The sequence below is a fragment of the Loxodonta africana genome, chromosome 11 (assembly GCF_030014295.1).
Source record: "Loxodonta africana isolate mLoxAfr1 chromosome 11, mLoxAfr1.hap2, whole genome shotgun sequence".
Taxonomy (NCBI): domain Eukaryota; kingdom Metazoa; phylum Chordata; class Mammalia; order Proboscidea; family Elephantidae; genus Loxodonta; species Loxodonta africana.
Window position 1 is genome coordinate 3,709,488 of NC_087352.1, and position 19,608 is coordinate 3,729,095.

The following is a 19,608-nucleotide window of genomic DNA, read 5'->3' on the forward strand; positions in this document are numbered from 1 at the left end:
CTCCTTGGAGCCCCAGGTGCATCTCGGCCCCTCTCTGCCTATCCTCTCTCCCCAGCAAGGTCACCAGGTTCTTTACATGGGTTTATTGCTCATGGGGCAAACACAAGGCCTTGTGCTCGAGGAAATCCGTGTTGTGAAGTTACACACTGGGAGGAGGCACCAAGGCGGGACAGAGCTAGACCAGGGCACGCGGGCTCTCAGAGCTTGGAGAAGGTGACGCTTTTCAGATCCTTCTTCTCCATCGCGGCCTGGACAGACTTCAGGACGTCATCGGTCTGCAGCATGCTCATGTTCCAGTTGTGCTGCAGAAGGAGGGCCATGGCAACAGACGACGCAGGGCAAGGTTAGCGCTGGGCCAACGAGAAACGGGGCAGCCAGCAGCCCACCAATCAGGACACGGCCTGCGCAGCTGCTGCGCTCTGACTGGCCGCTCTGGGACGGGAGGCGGGCTGGGATTGGCTGGAAGGAGGTGCTCACCGCGAACTCGAGGCCGGCAGCCACCGGGTGGTCGCGGGCGTAGACCAGGTTGACCTTCGTGCCCTGCACCGCCAGGGGGCTCTTGCTGGAAATCTCGGCTGCCAGCGTGAAGGCCGCGTCGAGCGTGGCCTCCTTGTCTGGGAACACCCGGCTGCGGAGGAAAGGGAACCGGGATCGGGCGGCGGGGCGGGGCTTCCTCACCTTCCGTCCTCCCGCCCGCAGGGAGGAAGGGGCCCGTCCCAGCGGACGGCGAAGCCCCGCCGTAAAGCGGGCCGATCGGAGCAGGCAGCGGACCCCGATCCAGGAACGCGCGGGCCGAGGAGTCCTGGGGGCGGGCCGCCCCGCGCCCCCGGCCTCGGCCCTACCTGACCAGCCCGCTGCTCAGGGCCTCGTCAGCCATCATCCTGCGGGCGGTGAAGGCCAGCTCGTTGACCAGGCTGCAAGAGGGGCGGGACGTCAGGGACGGCCGTCTCCCCGGGTCGGGGGCGCCCTGCGGTCCTCTTCTCTCCTGCCCCTCTCACCTCTGGCTCCCGATGACCCGGGGCAGACGCTGCAGGGTTCCCACGTCGGCTGCCAGACCGATGTCCACCTCCTGGGGGCAGTCATTTGGTTTTCATTGACCGCGGAGGTTGACCCCAGCTCAGCCAGGAGGGGGGTCGTGCCCCATTTCCCAGCTCAGGGGGTCCCCAGACACCCCATTCCATTCCCATCTACAGACATTGACTGGGCAGAGTCCTTCAGTCTAGAATACAGCCCACCCTTCAACTCCCTCTGCTCTGTCCATTCTTTGGGGTCAGCCAAGCCCATCTCCCGAGGGAAGCCCTCCTAACTGCCCATCTGACCCTGTGTCCTGCATCCCTGGGCTCTGTGGTGCCTCCCGCCCTCCCCGACACTGAGCCATCAGCAGCCCCAGCCTCTAGCACGTGCCAGCCTCATCCCATCTGCTACCTCAGTTCCCTCCTGACCTCACCGGGACGGCCCACCCTTGTTTCTTGCCACAGACAAGTCTTACTTTTTAAGGTTCAGTTTTGACTAAGTGTTTCCAGAAGCCCTGGGGCTCCTCCAGGCCCTCCTGCCCCGCTTACTGCTCAGATTTAAGGGGGGCTGGGGAGAGGGGCGTCTGGAAAGCAGAAGCTCGGGAGAGGATGGCTCACCTTCACCTGGAAGAATGCGTCCTGGGCACAGTAGCGGATGTCACAGGCAGTGATGAGGTCCACACCTGGGAGGGAGAGGCCAGGACACTAAACAACCACAAGGTCAGCGCCTCCATCTGAGGACGTGGCCTTGCATCTGGGGATCAAGTCTAAGCAGCCACACGTCTGAGGCCGTAGGTTACCGGATAAGGCTGAAGGCAGCGGCCAAGAGGGGCTTGGCCAGGGTGAACACACTGGGTGGGGGTGCAGACCTACCTGCACCGATGCAGCCCCCATGGATGGCTGCGATGACAGGCTTGGGGCACTGGAAGCAAAGGGAGCAGCAGGGTCAGGGCTGGCCAGAGAGGTGGGCAGTGGGGACAGCCTACCAGCCCCAGAGTCACCTTCTCGATGACACTGAAAGTCTCCTGGTATCTGCTGATGATTTTACGGAGGTACCAGCTTCTGCGGGCCGCGTCGTCCCCTTGGGGCTGCAGGAGCACTGGAGCCATGTCCATGAGGTCGATACCTGGTGGGAAGGGGTAAGGGAGTTCACTCAGCCTCCCAGGCCCCACCCATTGCCCCAGCCAGAGGTTAGAACCTGGACACAGCAGGTTAGAACCCCCAAACCACTACACAGGAGGAAAGAAGTCACACAGGACTTACCGATGATTGGGTGTGGGGTAAGATAAAAACATGAATAAAAGCTAACGTTCATTGAGTCACTGCCCATGTATTCCTCACAACCCTATGACCTATGTCCTATTAGCACCTCCATTTCACAGAGGGGTAAACTGAGGCACACTGGCTTGGGAGTCGTGGACCTGGATATTGAACCCAGGGCTACGTGGCTGGCTCCAGAGACCATGCTTTCAGGCACCACGCCACCCGCACAGAAGTCCAGGTGTGTGAGCTGAGCAACGGATCACACGGGGGAGATGTTTCCTGAGGTGGGGAACACCAGGATGAAGCAATTTCTGTGACTCCAACTTCAAAATAAATCGCAAATCTGACCTTTCCTCCAGCAATTATTCTCTGCGTTCCCCACTCTGGTCCTGGCCACGCTCATCCTCCCTGGTCTCCCTGCTCCCACCCTTGCCCCCACAGTCTGTTCCCCACCCATAGACAGAGGGACCCTGTGAATGCTGAAGTCATATCAGGTCCTTCCTGTTTTCCCTCCACTCCGACTTGGTTGTTAGTTACCGTCGAGTCAGCTACTACTCATGGCGGCCCCATGTACAATAGAAAGAAATGTTGCCTGATCGTGCACCGTGTTCATGGTTGTCGGTATGCTCGTGTCCATGTTTCAGCCACTGGGTATTTCAAGTGCCTTCCAGCCTAGGGGGCTCATCTCCCTGCACTATCTCAGACAATCTTCTGTTGAGATTCACAGGGTTTTCACTGGCTAATTTTTGGAATCAGATCGCCAGGCCTTTTTTCCCAGTCTTAGTCTGGAAGCTCTGCTAAAACCTGCCCACCATGGGTGACCTACCTGGTATTTGAAATACCAATGGCAAAGCTTCCAGCATCACAGCAATACACAAGCCCCCACAGTAAAACGGACTGACAGGCAGGTGGTGGCTTACTTCCACTAAAAGGCAGAGTCCTTGCCACATGCTTACCAGCTCCTGCAGGGGCATCACTTCTGACCTATTGTCTGTCTCCACCTCAGGCACACTGCCCCCACCCTGCTCCAACCAGACAACACCATCCCTGCGCAGGGCCTCTGTGCCGACTACTCCCTCTGCCTACAACAGTCCTTCCCCCTTCAACAGTCACTAGACTGACCCCACCACTTTGCTCAGGCCACAGTCTAAAGGTTACCTGAGCAGGGTCCTGCCTGCCTGCCCATCCCCATCTCCTTCCTCTGCCATTATCTCCCACCCTGCTCAGTGGTATCCTACAACTCTGTTTATCTGGCTTAGGGCAGGTCTCCCTTTCTAGGATGTGAGCTCCATGGTTACAGGTGTTTCTCCCCCACTGTATCCCCAGGGCCTGGTACAATAATCCCTGACCTCACGGAGCTGCCCTCCTATGGGGGAAACAGACAACCAAGTAAATAAGGAAATCTATTTTGTCAGGTAGTGCAAAGTACAAAAGAGAAATTAAAGGAAAGAGGATGGCGTGTGTGTGTGTGTGTGTGTATCTGCACGTGCAGCAAGGGCTGGTACAGGGTTAAGAAAGTAGTCAGGAATCCTCTCACTGAGGAGGTGACAGTTGAGTGAAGGCCTGAAATAGGAGAGGGAAGAAGCCATGGTATGCCTGGGTGAGAGAGCTCTCTAAGTATTGGGCACAGCCAGTGCAAAGGCCTGCGGTAGCAATGTGGCAAGCCTGTCTGAAGATCATTGAAAAGGCCACAGCAGGTGAACCAGGGACAGTGGGGAGAGCTAAGGTCAGAGAAGTGACAGGAGATCGTGGGGGATCTGTAGGCCATGGGGAGGACTCTGGCTTTTACCTGGCGTGAGATGGAGCCATGGGAGGGTTCTGAGCCAAACAACCCTTCGCTTTCTTCCACCCGCGTTAATCACTCTCACTCCCTTGCCTGGCCTCTCAACAGTGCTGTCTGTCAGACCCTGAAAAATCCTCCATACATTTGGCCACACCACCGACTCGGAGGCTTCCCTGCCTCACTACTTGCTGAAACAAGCGAGACCGTAGGAGTACTGGCCAGGGTAGAGCTGAATTTGCGCAAGTTAAATTCATGTAGGCAGGACACCCCTGTGTGACCTGGGCCAGGCAACTTCATATTCTGAGCCTGGAGTACCTTCTCTGGAAAATGAGGATAAATCCCTCCCAAGAGCCAACAGGGCTGCAAGGATTCAAGGAGATGGAGCCCCAGAGGCGCTTAGCACAGTGTCTGGCATGCAGCGGCATCACAACAGTTACTATTATTACAGACTCCATTCCAGTGGAGGCCAAGGGCATCTACGTCAGCCCACTGGCGTCTGTTGGCCCTGCGCCATGTCTGAGACGCGTGTGACTCATCAGATGCTGCCTACTCCCAGGACAAGCCTGCCCTGGCACCCTACGACACCTTCTCCCACCGGCTTTTCTGGTTTAACCGCCCTAGCTGGGCCTGTAAGAACTCAGCTACTAACCAATAAGTTGACGGTTCAAATCCACCCAGAGGTTCCTCGTTAGAAAGGCCTGGCAATCTATTTCCAAAAGATCAGCTATTGAAAATTCTATGGAGCACAGTTCTACTCTGACACACACAGGGTTGCCATGAGTGGAAACTAACTCAATGGCAGCTGGTTTGTTTTTTTTTTTACCTGGACCTGTAGACTCTGGCATTTGTAACCCCCGTCCTCAGGCTGTGGAACAAGTTGTCCCAGTCATTGCAGAGTCTCCTCCTGTTCTGGTGACTTTCTACCAGCCCTGTGAACCTCTAAATACTCCAAATATCATTCATAATCATCATCATCATAAATCACAGCAGCTCCGTTAATAACGCACGTACTATGTTCCAGGCCGAAACATTTTGTCATGTGAACTCATTTAATCCTCACGGCAACCGGATGAGGCAGGTGCTAACAATGAGCTCAGGAGTGAAGGGACAGTGTGCAGGTGGAAGAGGTGGGAGGAGCTTTAGCCAGCGTGCCAGACACCTGGGCTACCCACTTAGTGGTTAAGAGCAAGGGCTCTGCAGCCAGGAAGCCTGAGTTTAAATCCCAGCTCTGCTGCTTACCAGCCCTGGGAAGCTTCTTTCTCTCTCTGGTCTTCAGTTTCCTCATCTACAAAACGGGGATGATAGTGGAAGCGATGCACAGGGTTGTGGTGAAAACAATTCTTTGATATATGCAAAGTGTTTAGAATAGGGTCTCTAAGCTATTTTTTTTTTTTTAAGTAGTAGTCCCTTTCTGTCACCGGATCACTATGTGACCTTGAGTTTCTTCTTTCTGGCCTTCAGTGTCTTGCTGGTGAAAATAGAATGAGACGGCCACAATTGGCTGGGAGCTGGAAGGCAGACAAGGGCTCCAGGCCTGGCCCAGTCACAGACGAATCCTCACCTCCCACTTCTCAGACCCTGGGCTGGGTCTGATACAGACATCAGTAAATTCGGGTGGGGGCGGGGTGGGGGACTCATTCTCTAGAGAGTGGACGCTTGTTAGTTTCAGTGATGGGAAACATAGCACCGAATGTGGGTGCGGTGCACACAGCTTGACCAAGGTAAAGGGTGCCACTAAGAAGTGGACAAGAGAAAAGGATATTTTTGGTAAAGGAGAAGACATACGTAATTTTACACCACCACCACCAACCCAAAAAAAGAAAATGCATGTGGTTACATACGTACGTACTTAGGTATATATGTGTATATTTACTTAGGTATATACGTGTATGGGTACACATGTGTACACCTCTGCACGCACATACAGGTATATCTACATGTGTACACACAGGTATGTGTGTGCCTGCATATATGCTCATATATATAATAAACCACATAGTAGGCCCAGTTACGGATACTGCTTCAACGTAACCAAACACTCTGCCAGTTTGGTTTTCTGGGTTTGAAGGCTTAGGACCATAGTCTCCTGGAACAACTTGGTCAACTGGCATAAAGTGTATGCTTTACATCCTAGTTTGGTGAGTAGTGTCTGGGGTCTTAAAAGCTTGCAAGAAGCCATCTAAGATATAAATATTGGTATCTGCTTGTCTGGAGCAAAAGAGAAAGGTAATCAAAGACTCAGAAAAGAAACTAGTCTACAGGACTAATAGCCTACATGAACCACGGCCTCATCTACCCTGAGACCAAAAGACATAGATGGTGCCCAGCTACCAATACTGACTGTTCTGAGCAAGGCTACAATACATGGATCCTGACAGCACAGGAGAAGAATGTAGAACAGAACCTCAAATTCATAAAAACTCCAGACTTACTGGACTTGTTGAGACTAGAGGACTCCCTGAGACTATCGCCCTGAGATACTCTTTAAACACCAAACCAAAACTAACCCCTGAGGTTATCTTTTAGCTAAATAACAGAGTGGCTCATAAAATAAAGAACATAAACTGCGTGTACTAAGCTCCTTTAAAAAATCATCTGTATGAAGCCAAATGGTCAACAATAACTCCAAAACAAAGATGAACAGATACGCGGGCAGGGAAACCAGATTACTGGAAACAAACAACCAGAACGGAATTAATCAGAACATTGACACAGTGTGAAAAATGTAACCAATACCACCGAATAATCTGCGTACGAATTGTTAAATAGAAACCAAATCTGCTGTGTAAACTCTCAGCAAAAACACAATAAAATATTATTTAAAAAAGAAAGGAGTGAAATGCGACATTTCACTTCTGATATGGTCCTAAAGGCCCAACCCTCCTGCAGATAACAACCATGAACTCTGGCTGGCAAGACACTGGAAAGCCATTACTGAAGCCACTGGGCCAATTCTGGAGGGAGTCAGCACTTAGAACCAGGAACTGGTACAAAGTGAGTTAGTTACCTGCTTTTAAAGCTTTTAGCCTGCGGGCAGGATAAAGTAGTGCCTGAAGAAGGAAGACTAGAGTTACAGGGTATACACGCTGGAATGTGAAGGGGAAATCCCAACAAGAAACCGGTCAGAGAGGGGAGCCCCAAATTCTGTGTATAAACTCTGCCCATATCTCTGGCTCACTCATGAACCGTGCAGGCAGCCCAGGAAAAGATGGGAAAACTGAACTGACATTTTAACTGTTGCCCAAGACATGGACTTACACACATTTCCAACCTAGCCACTAAAAAGAAAATTCAGCATTCTTTGGAGTTATATAACCGAATCCAGAGTCTCCACAACATCATATCCCCAATATCCAGGTTACAATCCAAAATTAGTAAAAATACAAAGAAACAAGAAAATGAGACCCATTTTCAAAAGAGACAAGAAACAGAGGCTGACCCCAAGATGACTCAAATTTTAAAATTAGGAGACAAAGATTTTAAACCAGACATTACAACTATGCTCAACAACACAGAAAAAGAGGCTTACGATAAAAACATAGGATACTTGAGCAGAGGAATGGAAAATATAAAAAGAACAAAACGAAATTTAAGAACTAAAAAATACGACATCTGAATAAATAAGTAATAACTGGATGGGCATAACAGCAGAATTGAGATGACAGGAAAGAGTCAGTGAATCTGATCAGTGGAAATGATCCAAGCTGAAAAACACACCTGTGCAGTAATCAAAAGATTGAGCATACATGTATTTGGGCGGCACAAATGGTTAAGAACTCAACTACTCACCCAAAGGTTGGCAGTTCAAATCCACCGAGAGGCACCCAGGAAGAAAGGTCTGATGACCTGCTTCCGAACAGTCATAAGCTTGAAAACCTTATGTGGTACAGATCTACTGTGATTCAATGGCAAGGGTTTTTGTTTTGTTTTGTTTATAGGGTCACTATGAGATGGAATCGAGTCCACATCAAGGGGTCTGGTTTGGTTTTGGACAGGTTTCCACCTTATACAGGTTCCGGCTCTCAGAGGTTTTACCCTAGAACACACTTTACAGATGCAGAAACCAAGACTCAGAGGTTAAGTGCCTTGCCCAAGATCACAGATCCAGAAAGGAAACCCAGACATCAGGGTCCATGGCCCGGACACGTTCTGGTGGGCTAAATTCTGTATCTGAATGTTTTAAATTAGGCCTTTTATAAAAATGATAAAAGTGGCAGTTAGAAACTGCTTAAAACCCTACTTCAGAAGCACTGCTCTAATTCCAGGAGTGGGAGAGACTGGTGGGGTGAGTGTGAAAAGTACACTTGGTACCTGAAGTAAACATTTTTCCTTCACCAGAGATCACCACAGTGCGACAGTCGGCATCCTCTGATATCTTGTTGAAACATTCCACCATCTCGCTGTGGAGAAGCAGGGAGAAAAGGGCTGTGTCTGGGGCAGGAATCCTCTACCCTCACACCCATCTACCCACTGCATTCCACCCCTACCCAGCCCCTCAGCCTCTGCCTCCTCCTGCAGGCAGGACTCCAGGATACACAGGTCAGACCTCCAGAAGGCCTTGTTCATGGCATTCCTCTTCTCAGGTCGGTTTATCTGCACATGCAGAATGTGTCCTGGACCGGATGTCACCCGAAGAGACTGATAGCTGTGGCCTGGCGCCTCGACGGGGGCTGCTCGGGAGGCCTCATCTTGTGCAGGGGAGCTCAAGGGGCGACAGCTACATGTGAGACCTGGCTGGGTGGGGGCCAAAAGCCCTGGGAAGAGAAAGAAAGAGTGCTGACTCCAAAGACCTCCGACCACTCCGGACTGAGAGACCGGCTCTTCCAAGACCCAGAATGGGGACACAGCACCTTCAAGACCAGAGGGGACACTTCTCAGGGCCCCCAGATGGGGACCACAGGCCACTCAGAGGCCTCGTTTAGGAAGACTCAGCCCTCAAGATTAGGGGTGCCTCCCTCGGCAGTGGCCTCAGTTTGAGAACCACCTCAGACCCTTGATCGTGGGATTAGAATACCGCGCCATCATCGACACCAGACAGGCCCCTAGAATTTGGGAGAAATTCAGATCGGAGCGCACGGACCCCGGAGCCCGTGACCCCGGACAGGCGCCTTCCGTCCTATGGTCGCGACGACAGCGCGACATCCGCGCCGAGCCCCCGGAAGTCAAGAGGCGACTCACGCCGCAGCATCAGACCCCGGAGTCCGCGAGAAGCCGCCGCCAACGCCACCGCCATGCTCACAGAGTGGCGAACCTAAAAGACCGGACTAAGCCAAGGGGGGCAGGCCCGGAAGACCGCCATGTTGAGTGAGGGCATCGAAGCCACAACCTGCCCGGCGAGCATGCCTTTCTTCCGCCATCTCTACTAAGGGCAACCGGAAATTGCGTTGTTTGTTTCCTTCCTGTTGGGCTTGGAAAATTGAGTTATAGAGAAGCTTGTAAGAGGAACTTTCGGCCCAGTAAGTTATAGAGTCTTAGGGGCGTAACCTTTAGTCCAGTAATTCCTCTTCGAGGAACTGAGATGGGCTGGCTGAATTAAATAAAGACTACATTTCAAGGCCCTGTATGCACGACCAGCTATAATTAGTCTCTGAATCTAAACCTAAGTGCAGACCACCATACAACTTTTGCTGCTGGCGGCGGAAAACTACTTGTAATTAACAAACCAGGTGCTTAGACAAGATGAGGGGCTACATTTCAAGGCCCTGGATACTTGACCAGCTATAAATTACTGATCACCCTCCTGAGTTGTTTTTCAAGGCCTCACCAGGTGCAGAGCGTGCGCAGTAAAGATCAGCGTGGACTATGAATGACCTTCCACGGGAGACAAACATGAACAGGGACCTCTCGCCGGGGCTTGAACCAAGATCCAGAGGCATCACGCATGCACAACATTCCAGAAGAAGTCCTGTTCGACTTCCTGGCAGCCTTTGTGACAGACTCCATCTTCGTTCCAGCAACCTCTGCGAGGAAGTCCATCCTGAATTCTAACTGCGTGCATGTAGATTCCTTAATCTCCCCCTTCTCCTAGAAGTCTCCAACCATCTAATGAATAAAGATAATGCCCTTTTCCCGCCTAAAAAGTTTTATGAGCCCTAGGAAACCTTTTGTCCAGTGAGAGACTGGAGGCTAGCATAAGTGGAAACCCCTCTCCCTCTCTCCATCGCGAGCCTTTTACTCTGTCCCTAATAAGCCTTTGATCGTGTGGAAACTCTGAGCCTCTCCTTGTCATTCTTGATCAGAAGAAGGTAAGAACCTAGTCAGGGCTTAGTCCTGAGCTGAGAAGCCCTACCCTGTTGTCATGAAGAGGGAGTCGCAACGACTACTCCAAATGATTTGTGTCTTACCACGATGTCTTTATTAGTTGTTAGTCACACAGGTTCTTGGCTACCCCAGACGCCAGAGATCTCAATTCACCAGGGGAAAGGAGAAGGAAAAAAGCAAGCTTACGGCAAATGAGGACAGTGTTTGGGCGTTGTTGTTCTCTGGTCCAGGCCAACTATTGACCTCATCGTCATCAGTGGCTCGGATGTCAAACCAGCCTCAATTCCCGAGAATCTCTTGTGGATCTCTGTTATGTCTCTTGAGCACAAGAGCTTATTATCCCTTAGCTCTCAGCATATGACTGGAGTAATGTGTGTTGAGTCGGGAGTGAACTAAGAGTAAGCACGGGCAAGCTGCTGCACCCCACTGCTTCCTAGCTCACTCTCCACCCTCAACGTATGACCGAGATAGCAGAGCAACAAGAAACATGTGTTGGACTAGGAGGAAGGTCGAGAGTAAGCCAGGCGAGCTGCCACAGCCTACTGCTTCCCAGTCCGCAACATATGACCGAGGTGGCTTTGGTTATGACTCCGAGCAAAGTTGAGTCTCAATGTCCCTTCTTTTATACACGTTGGAGCTCTTTGAGCCCGTTTGATTGGTACTGATGAGTCATTGTTTGTGACTTAGCTGCTCCCAGTGTCTTCTGTTGATAAGATTGTTTTTCTTCTCTAGGTTGCATCATCTTCCTTATCTCCTTTCTTCACATGTTGTTTGCTTCTACATTTTGCTTTCAGGTAGCCTGCTCTCCACACCTGTAATAGAATCTGGCCTAAGAAAATCACTCACACTACTGTCAGATAAAGTTTCTGTATAAAGCTCATCCCAGCGCTGTTTTATAATGGCAGAGAAGGTGGACACAGCCTTAATGTCCACGGAGGGCATTAACTGCAGCGCGGCAAGTTTGTCATCATCTTGTATTCTGTGTTAACTCAAAAGAAAAAAAAATAGTTAACATCCAGCACTATGAGCTTACCCATGTAAAGCAATAAAAGTACAGATGGGCAGCGCTGAACACTGTGTACAATGCTGAGCTAAATATATGTACCTAATCCATTTGAATTTCAACGACACCACGAAGCGTATTATCTCCCGTTGGACACAGAGGAAATGGGCTCAGAGGGGAAGTCATTAGTTGAAAGGTCACTGGGTTTCAGTAGTGCTGAAGCGGAAGTTTATGTGGCTTCAAAGTCCGTGTTCTTAAAATATTTGAATGTTCGTTAAAACGATAAAACCACCTTGGAAAAACGCAGTGTACAGAAAGTGCTGTAAAACTGCTTAGGAATGGATATTAAGGAAGATGTTCACTAAGGCAGTGGGTTATCTTTCTTTCTTAATGAACATGTGTCTTCTCTGGTTTTGCAGACTAGACATACGGCCATTTTGGGAAACAGTACCAGAGGCAGACTATCCATCAGCAGAGGACTGTTCCATTTATCTACAAAATGAAAAACCAAAACCTCTGTGCAGATACTGAGAGAGAAAAGTTAAGATACAGAACACTTTGTATGACCACTTGGTGTAAAATAGATGGTTGTATAGGGCTGTATAAGAGCCCTAGTTGTACAATGGTTAAGCACTTGACTGCTTTCCAAAAGGTTGGCGGTTCAAACCCACCCAGCTGCTCAGTGGAAGACAGATCCAGGGACTGGATTCTGTAAAGATAACTCATTGCCGTCAAGTCAGTTCCGACTCACAGAGACCCTATAAGACAGAATACCCTAGAGTTACCCCATAGGGCTTCCAAGGGTGTTTTCTTTACAGAGGCAGACTGCCACATCTTTCTCCTGTGGAGGAGCTGGTGGGTTTGAAGCACCAACCTTTTGGTTAACAGCTCAGTGCTTAACCACTTCAACACCAGGGCACCTTTCTGTAAAGATTACAGCCTAGAAAACCCTATAGGGCAGTTGCACTCTGTCACATGGGGTTGCTGAGTTGAAATTGAGCTAACATCACCCAGCAACACATGGATGTATGTGTATGCAACACAGTTTATACATAGACTGTGTAAGGAGACTCAAAACAGGGACTGTTCTATAGGGAATAGAATTGGATGCAGGGAGAGAAAATGGGGAAATCCACCCTTTAACGGCTTGTTCTGTTGTTGTTAGGTGCTGTTAAGTTGATAATGACCACATGTACAACAGAGTGAAACACTGCCTGGTCCTGCAGCATCCTCACAATCGTTGTTATGTTTGAGCCCATTGTTGCAGCCACTGTGTCAGTCCATCTCGTTGAGGGTCTTCCTCTTTTGCACTGACCCCCTACTTTACCGAGCATGATGTCCTTCTCCAGGGACTGATCCCTCCTGATAACATCAGAGCACAAACATCCTGCTAGAGAACACTGCCCCAACCTTGCAAGGTATTCCCATCCATCTGGCATCGCAACTGTGTCTTTAGAAGGCCATTCCATCATTCTGTCAAGCCAGTTGCTTCATGATGATGATGGGGAGCTTGGGAAGATCAGTGAATTCCGTGATCATGGACCCATTGCTGCACTTTATTTGCTGTGGAGTACCTTGATCTGAGGCAATGCTGTGTGGGATACCTTAATGGCAGATAAGGCATTCCAAAAGTGCACGGATGGTAGTTCTGGCAGAAGCATTGCATGCAGGGAGGGCAAATCCATATTCAGTGTAAGTGTCTATTCCAATAAGAACAAAATGCTGACCTTTCCATGATGGAAGCAGTCCAGCATAATCAACTTGCCACCAGGTTGCTGGCTGAGCACCTCCAGGGATGTTGCCATATCAGGGACTTAGTGTTGGTCTCTGCTGCTGGCAGATTGGGCACTCAGCAGTGGCTGTAGCAGGATCAGCCTTGGTGAGTGGAAGTCCATGTTGCTGAGCCCATGCATAACCTCCATCCCTGCCCCAATGGCCACTTCGTTCATGAGCCCATTGAGCGATGACAGGAGCGGCTGGAGAAAGAAGATGACTGGTTTCCCCAGAACTCGTCATCCTGTCCACTTGACTGTTAGAATCCTCCTCTGCTGAGGTCTCCCTTTGATGAACATTCACATGAGACACAAATATCTTCACTTCTATCCACATACCTCTTCTCCATACCTCCTTGTCTCCAATTTTCCAATCATGTTCTTTCCAAGTTCCTGACCATACATTGCCCACAGCCCATGAATCAGTATACAATCTCACATCTGGCAATATATCCTGCCAAGAAAAGTGAACAACCAGTTGCACCGCTCAAAGTTCTGCCCATTGAGAGGATTTCACTTCACCGCTGTCCTTCAGGGAGATCCCAGAAAGGGGCTGTAGTGCTGCTGCTGTCAACTTTCAGGACATATCGTGTAGAGCCATCTGTAAACCAAGCACAAGTTTTCTCTTCCTCAGTCAGCTGATCATAAGGAACTCCCCATGAGGCCATAGGTGCAGACTTGGAAATGGTAGGTAATGTGACAGGAGTGGAGACCATGGGCATTTGGGCCATTTCCTTATGCAATTTACTTGTGCCTTCAGGTCCTGCTCAGGCCTGATCTTGTATATACCACTTCTGTTTAATGATTTTATTTAATGATGGAGTGCTGCTGTGCACATCCATCTTTGTTTCTCTATGGGTCAGACTGCTCAGGCCGCATTGTGACTTGGTGGCCCATGGTTAAACATTCAGTCTCTAGTAAGGCCCAGTAACAAGCCAAAAGCTGTTTCTCAAAAGGAGGGTAGTTATCTGCAGAGGAAGGCAGGCTTTGCTCGAAAATCTTAAGGGTCTGTGCTGTGATTCACCAATAGGGTCCTGCCAAAGACTCCAGATAGCATCTCTATCTGCCACTGACACTTCAGGCACGATTGGATCAGTCAGGTCATACGGCCCAAGTGCCAGAGCCCTTTGCACAACGAGATGTTGCTGAGCCTTCTTCTGGTCTGGGCCCCACTCAAAACCAGCAGCTTTGAGAGTCACTTGATAAATAGGCTAGAGTAGCACACCCAAATGAGGGATATGTCACCTCCAAAATCCAAATAGGCCCAGTAGGCATTGTGCCTCCTTTTTAGTTGTGGGAGGGGCCAGATGCAATAACTTATCCTTCACTTTAGAAGGAATATTTTGACACGCCCCACACCACTGGATCTGAGAAATTTCAGTGAGGTGGAAGGCACTTGAATTTTTGTGGAATTAATTTCTCACCCTCTAGCACGCAAATGTTTTACCAATAAGTCCAGAGTCATTGACACTTCTTCCTTACTAGGTCCGATCAGCATAATATCATTGATGTAATGGACCAGTGTGAAGCTCCATGGGCTTCCTGGTTGGAGAAAGGCATTCATGCATGTGGACCATGGAAACTCTGCACTGGGAACCCTCCTAGACCTCACCCTATGCATCTCTTCATGTGTATCCTTTTTCCAATGATAAAACTAAAATTGTAAGTATAATCCTTTCCATGAGTTCTGTGAGTTGTCCCAGCAAATTACAAAAACCAAGGGAGCCAGTAGGAGCCAGCACGTCAGAAGTGTGGGTCATGGGGTCACCCGAGCTTGTGGCTGGTGTCTCAAAGTCCTGGGCCTACTTGGCAGTCTGGAAGGCAGTGTCTTTTAACTTGTGGGCTGTGCCCTACCTCCAGGTGGTCATGGTCAGAGGAGGAAGTACTGCGTGAGCAGCTGGTGTCAGAACTAAACAAAGAAATGAAAAGTGAGGGTTAGACAGATGTGGATTATTATTCTCACACTACCTCAGAGGTGATGAGAGCGTTCACTGCTCTCATGTGTGGAAAGCCTCCAGGACAGGGAGGTGCCAGCAAGAGAATCTGTCGTTATGCTCACTTTGCACTGGCTGCTCCCACTGCCTGGGAGGCTGTACCCCAGATGTCCTCATGGTTCCCTCCCACCCCTCCTTCAGTCTTCATTCAGACCTCACTTTCACCAACCGTCTTGTTTAACAGGCCACCTCTGACCTCACCATAGACTCCATCCCCTGTTTACTTTTTTTTCAAAAGCACTTCTTAATACCTGATGTCATATGTATTCAGTTTATTATTTTGCTATTGTCTGACCCTTCCATGAGAATGTCAACTCCATGTGGGGCAGGAGTTTTAGTGATTTGTTCACTACTAGGATTCCAGTGTCTAGAACAGCGCCCAGCCCATGATAGCTGCTCATTAAATAATTGCTGAGTAAAGGGAGGGAGGGAGGGAGGGAGGGAGGGAGGGAGGGAGGCAGAGGCTGCTAGCACCCAATCTGGTTCTTCCGAAGACTTCAGCTGCACCTGAATTGTTCAGCAGACTCTTCAGTTCCCCTCCCACTATTGGTGTCAGGTGAGGGAGGACGGGGGCGGTCTGCTCCTTTCCTTGTAGTACTTGGGTATCTTGTCCTTTCTGACCTCCTCTCTCTTCCGGCCCCACACTGTCCGTCTCCCTGGGTTGTCTCTCTAGTTCCTCCCCCTAAGCACCTTCTCTCTAGGAGTCTCCAGCCCCTTCATGAAGATACCTCCTGGGTGTCTCCTCACCCTCCCTCCTCACATTTGGGTGACCTACTGGAAGACAAGCACCCACCCCTGCCCCATCCGGGCACCTAAGCTCCCTCCTGTTCAGGTTGAAGCTGCCCCAGCCATGAGGATTGTCCTAACCATAACCGCACTTCACCATCACGGAGTGAACACAGAGTCCATGTCAGTTTCTCTTTCGCTCCAGAGTCACCTACCTCACCTGGCCCCGCCCTGCTCTGGATGTTCCCAACCTGGGGTTTCCCCTGGTGATGGGTGTCATCCTGAGTCTCTTTTCACTTTTCCTACATCAGCTGGGATTGCCCTTCTAGTCACGCTAAAAGCTGCATCACGGGGCTCTGGCAGGAGCTACATCCCAGATGGAGCTGGAAATTCGGAGACATGGTCCAGGATAGAGAAGTGGGCTGAGACCCAGAAGAGGAGACTGAGGTCAGAGACTTCCAACGAGACCCAGTGAGAGACTCCCGGTGACAGAGCTACAGGGCAGCACTTGGATCCCCCTCTCCCTGACATAGAGGAAACCAGGAATGAAGCCGGGTGAGCCACCCCTCTGTCATTGCCCATGACCCTCAACTCCTGCCATTTCCCATGCTAAGCACTTGGTCTTCCTATCCCCTCACCTCTCCATCCCCTCACCTCCCCACCCCCTTGGCTCCCTACCCTCTTGCCTCCCCACCCCTTCACCTCCCCATCCCCTCATCTCCCCATCTATCCATTACGTACATATGGCCGTGGGCTGCCAGCTGGCACTGATGCTGATGGCCACTATGCTGACCATGACAGAAGCAATTCCCACTCCCACACCCAGTGGGGCCCTCCTGGATGCAAGGGACTGCCACATTGGCCAGTTCAAGTCTCTGTCCCCACAGCAGCTGCAGGCCTTCAAGAGGGCCAAAGATGCCTTTGTGTCTCCCTCTGTCCATTTTGCTGTGGGCTAGCCTCCTCCCCTTCCTCCGTGGGCTAACCCTGTTACACCCTGCTGCCTCCTTCACTGAGCTACCCCCACCCTTCTTCACTGGGCTAACCTCCACCCTCCCTTCACTGGGTTAACCTCTACCCTTCCTTCATTGGGCTAACCTCCACTCTTCCCTCACTGGGTAAACCTACCTTCCCTTTACTGGGCTAACCTCCACTCTTCCTTCACTGGGTAAACCTACCTTCCCTTTACTGGGCTAACCTCCACTCTTCCTTCACTGGGCTAACCTCCACTCTTCCTTCACTGGGTGATCTGCTTTTACTGCAGTGGGCTAACCCATGTTCTACTACACTGGAGGGGTCTCTACCATCCTTTTGTGAGTTAACCTTTACTCCTATTATTAACCATCCTTCAGTCCTGCCAGAGTGGTCTAACCTCCACCTTCTTGCTGTAGGCTAACCTCTACCCTTGCTCTCTACGAAGAGTCTCTCTTGCTGAAGAACTGGAGCTGCAGCTCCCGTCTCTTCCCTAGGACCTGGGACCTGAGGCAGCTGCAGATGAGCTGGGAGAGTCAGGGCCACCCCTGCCCTCACCTGGCCCTGCTCATCTTGCACCTTATGTGGCCCCTTCACCTCTCCTCACCTGTCGCTCTCTTCTTCCCCCATCCCAGTCCTCTCTTACCTGTTTCTCTCACCTGAGCACACTAGCTGTGCCCTCACCTGTCCCTTCCTCTATCCCCACTCATCTGCCTACCTCACCTGTTCTCTCTCAGGTGCAATGCTTACCTGTCTTTTGTCTCCTCTCCTCAGGTGTGGGAGTGCCCTGTGGCCTTGGAAGCTGAGCTAGCCTTGACAGTAAAGGTCCTGGGGACCGTGGCTGACTCAGCCCTGGGGGCCGTCCCAGACCAGGCCCTTCACACGCAGCACCACATCCACTCCAAGCTCAGGGCCTGTGTGAATCCTCGGGGCAGCCAAGACCCTTCTGTGGGCTCTGGCCCTGCGGGATCCCACCCCTCTGCCCAGGCCCTGTCTCACACTCACACACCCCTGTAGTCTGCCCACAGGACCCGGCTCAACCCACAGCAGGTCCCAGACCCAGGGGCTGCCTCCACCGCTGGCTGCACAGGCTCCAGGAGGCCACAAAGATGGTGAGTGACAGGGAGGGGCAGATGCCAGGGCCCTGCATAAGGGAGGAGGCTGATGCCAGGCAGTGGGAGACCACCAACTTGTCTCCCCAACAGAAGTCCCGAGGCTGCCTCGAGGACTCTGTCATGTACAACCTTTTCCGCCTCCTCACACAGAACCTGAAATATATCGCCAGCAGGAACCAGTGTGTCTGAACCTTCAGACCCACCATCCAACCTCTCCCAGCACCCCAGACATTGTATATATGCACTGACCAGTGTTCTTAAATTATTGCTGCCAAATCGCTGTTTATGTATGTGTGCAGAGACTGAAACTCTGACCCAACAAAATATTTATTTTTCTACTTTTTAATTAAAATTGTGTAAATGGACACTGAGAAAATAAGCTATCTGTGATGTGGGACTGGGTATGTGTTTGTGTGCATTAGTTTTTTTTTTTTTTAATAATTTATTTTAGTTTCGTGGTTGTTGTTGAGGCCCCAGAACAGACACCAATTCAACAGTTTGTACCTGTACAGTTCAGTGACATTGATGACATTCTTTGAGTTGTGCAACCATTCTCACCCTCCTTTTCTGAGTTGTTCCCCTCGTTGACAAGCTGACTGCCAGAAGCTTCCTATCTAATCTTTCAAGTCGCTGTTGTCGACTTCATCCCGTATAGATGGTTCTGAAAAGAGCATAATGCTCAAGGCCAACATTCTTTACTTGCTAAGCTAAATAATTGTTTGGTTTTAGGACAGCTTCAAGGGATACTTTTGATTTAAAGTTTAAAGATTATCTCAGGGCAACAATTTAAGGGGTTCATCCAGCTTTCATAGCTCCAGAAAATCTGGATTCCGTGAGAATTTGAAATTCTACTTTGCAATTTCCCCCTTTTCATCAGGATTCTTCTATAGAATTTTTTATCAAAACTTTCAGTAATGGTAGCCAGGCACCATTTAGTTCTGGTCTCATGGCAAAGGAAGCAGTCGTTGATGGAGGCAATTCGTCACACATTCCATTTCCTCCTTCTGTTCCTGGCTCTGCATTTTCCTCCGTTGCTCCAGGTGAATACAGACCAAGTGTTGTACATTGAACGGCCACTTACAAGCTTTTAACATTCCAGGCACAACATGATGAACTAGGAGGTAGAATAAAAGCACTAAACATGTTATTAGGCCAGTTAACTGGGATGTCCCATGAAACCATGACCCTAAACTTGCAAAACAAGCAGTTACTTTTTTTTGTCATTGTTGTAAATATATCACACAACTTTTGCCAATTCAACTTTTTACAGCTATTACATTCACCTACCCTACCGTTAACCGATGCAATTTTTCCATTACTGTAAACTGAAACTCAGTACTCCACACGCTGTAGCCACCCTCCCCTCTCTCCCTCCCTCCTGTCCTTGCTAATGACTAAGAAAGTTTGATCTCTATACATTTGCCTGTTCTTGTCTTTATATAAGTGAGGTCATACAATTTTTGTCCTTTATGACCGACTTATTTCACTCGGCATAGTGTCGTCAAGCTCCATTCATACTGCAGCTTGTATCAACACTTCATTGCTCATACAGGCTGAGTGGTGCTCCATTGTACATATACATCACATTTTGTTTATCCATTCATCCACTGATGGGCATTTAGGTTGTTTCCACCTTTTGGCAGTTGGGAATACTGCTGCAGTGAACATTGGTGTACAAATGTCTGTCTGAGTTTCTACTTTCAAGTCTT

The 19,608-nt window shown here is 50.0% G+C and overlaps 2 protein-coding genes across 2 annotated transcripts; one reads left to right on the forward strand and one right to left on the reverse strand.

The window, feature by feature from the left end:
• Nucleotides 1-68: 68 nt before the first annotated feature.
• On the reverse strand, nt 69-9,373 carry LOC100655872 (delta(3,5)-Delta(2,4)-dienoyl-CoA isomerase, mitochondrial-like). Its single transcript, XM_003420823.4, has 10 exons — nt 9,238-9,373; nt 8,606-8,813; nt 8,371-8,459; nt 2,015-2,139; nt 1,887-1,935; nt 1,632-1,696; nt 999-1,069; nt 843-914; nt 478-628; nt 69-302 (listed from the first exon to the last, which is right to left on the reverse strand). Exons 1-10 carry the CDS (start codon nt 9,290-9,292, stop codon nt 198-200), a joined length of 990 nt encoding a protein of 329 aa, XP_003420871.1. The 5' UTR covers nt 9,293-9,373; the 3' UTR covers nt 69-197.
• A 7,185-nt stretch (nt 9,374-16,558) lies between these two features.
• Nucleotides 16,559-18,088, forward strand: LOC135232737 (interferon lambda-3-like). The gene is made up of 4 exons (XM_064293479.1): nt 16,559-16,762; nt 17,559-17,702; nt 17,813-17,896; nt 17,990-18,088. The coding sequence occupies exons 1-4, from the start codon at nt 16,559-16,561 to the stop codon at nt 18,086-18,088; spliced, it is 531 nt and encodes a 176-aa protein (XP_064149549.1).
• Nucleotides 18,089-19,608: the final 1,520 nt, after the last annotated feature.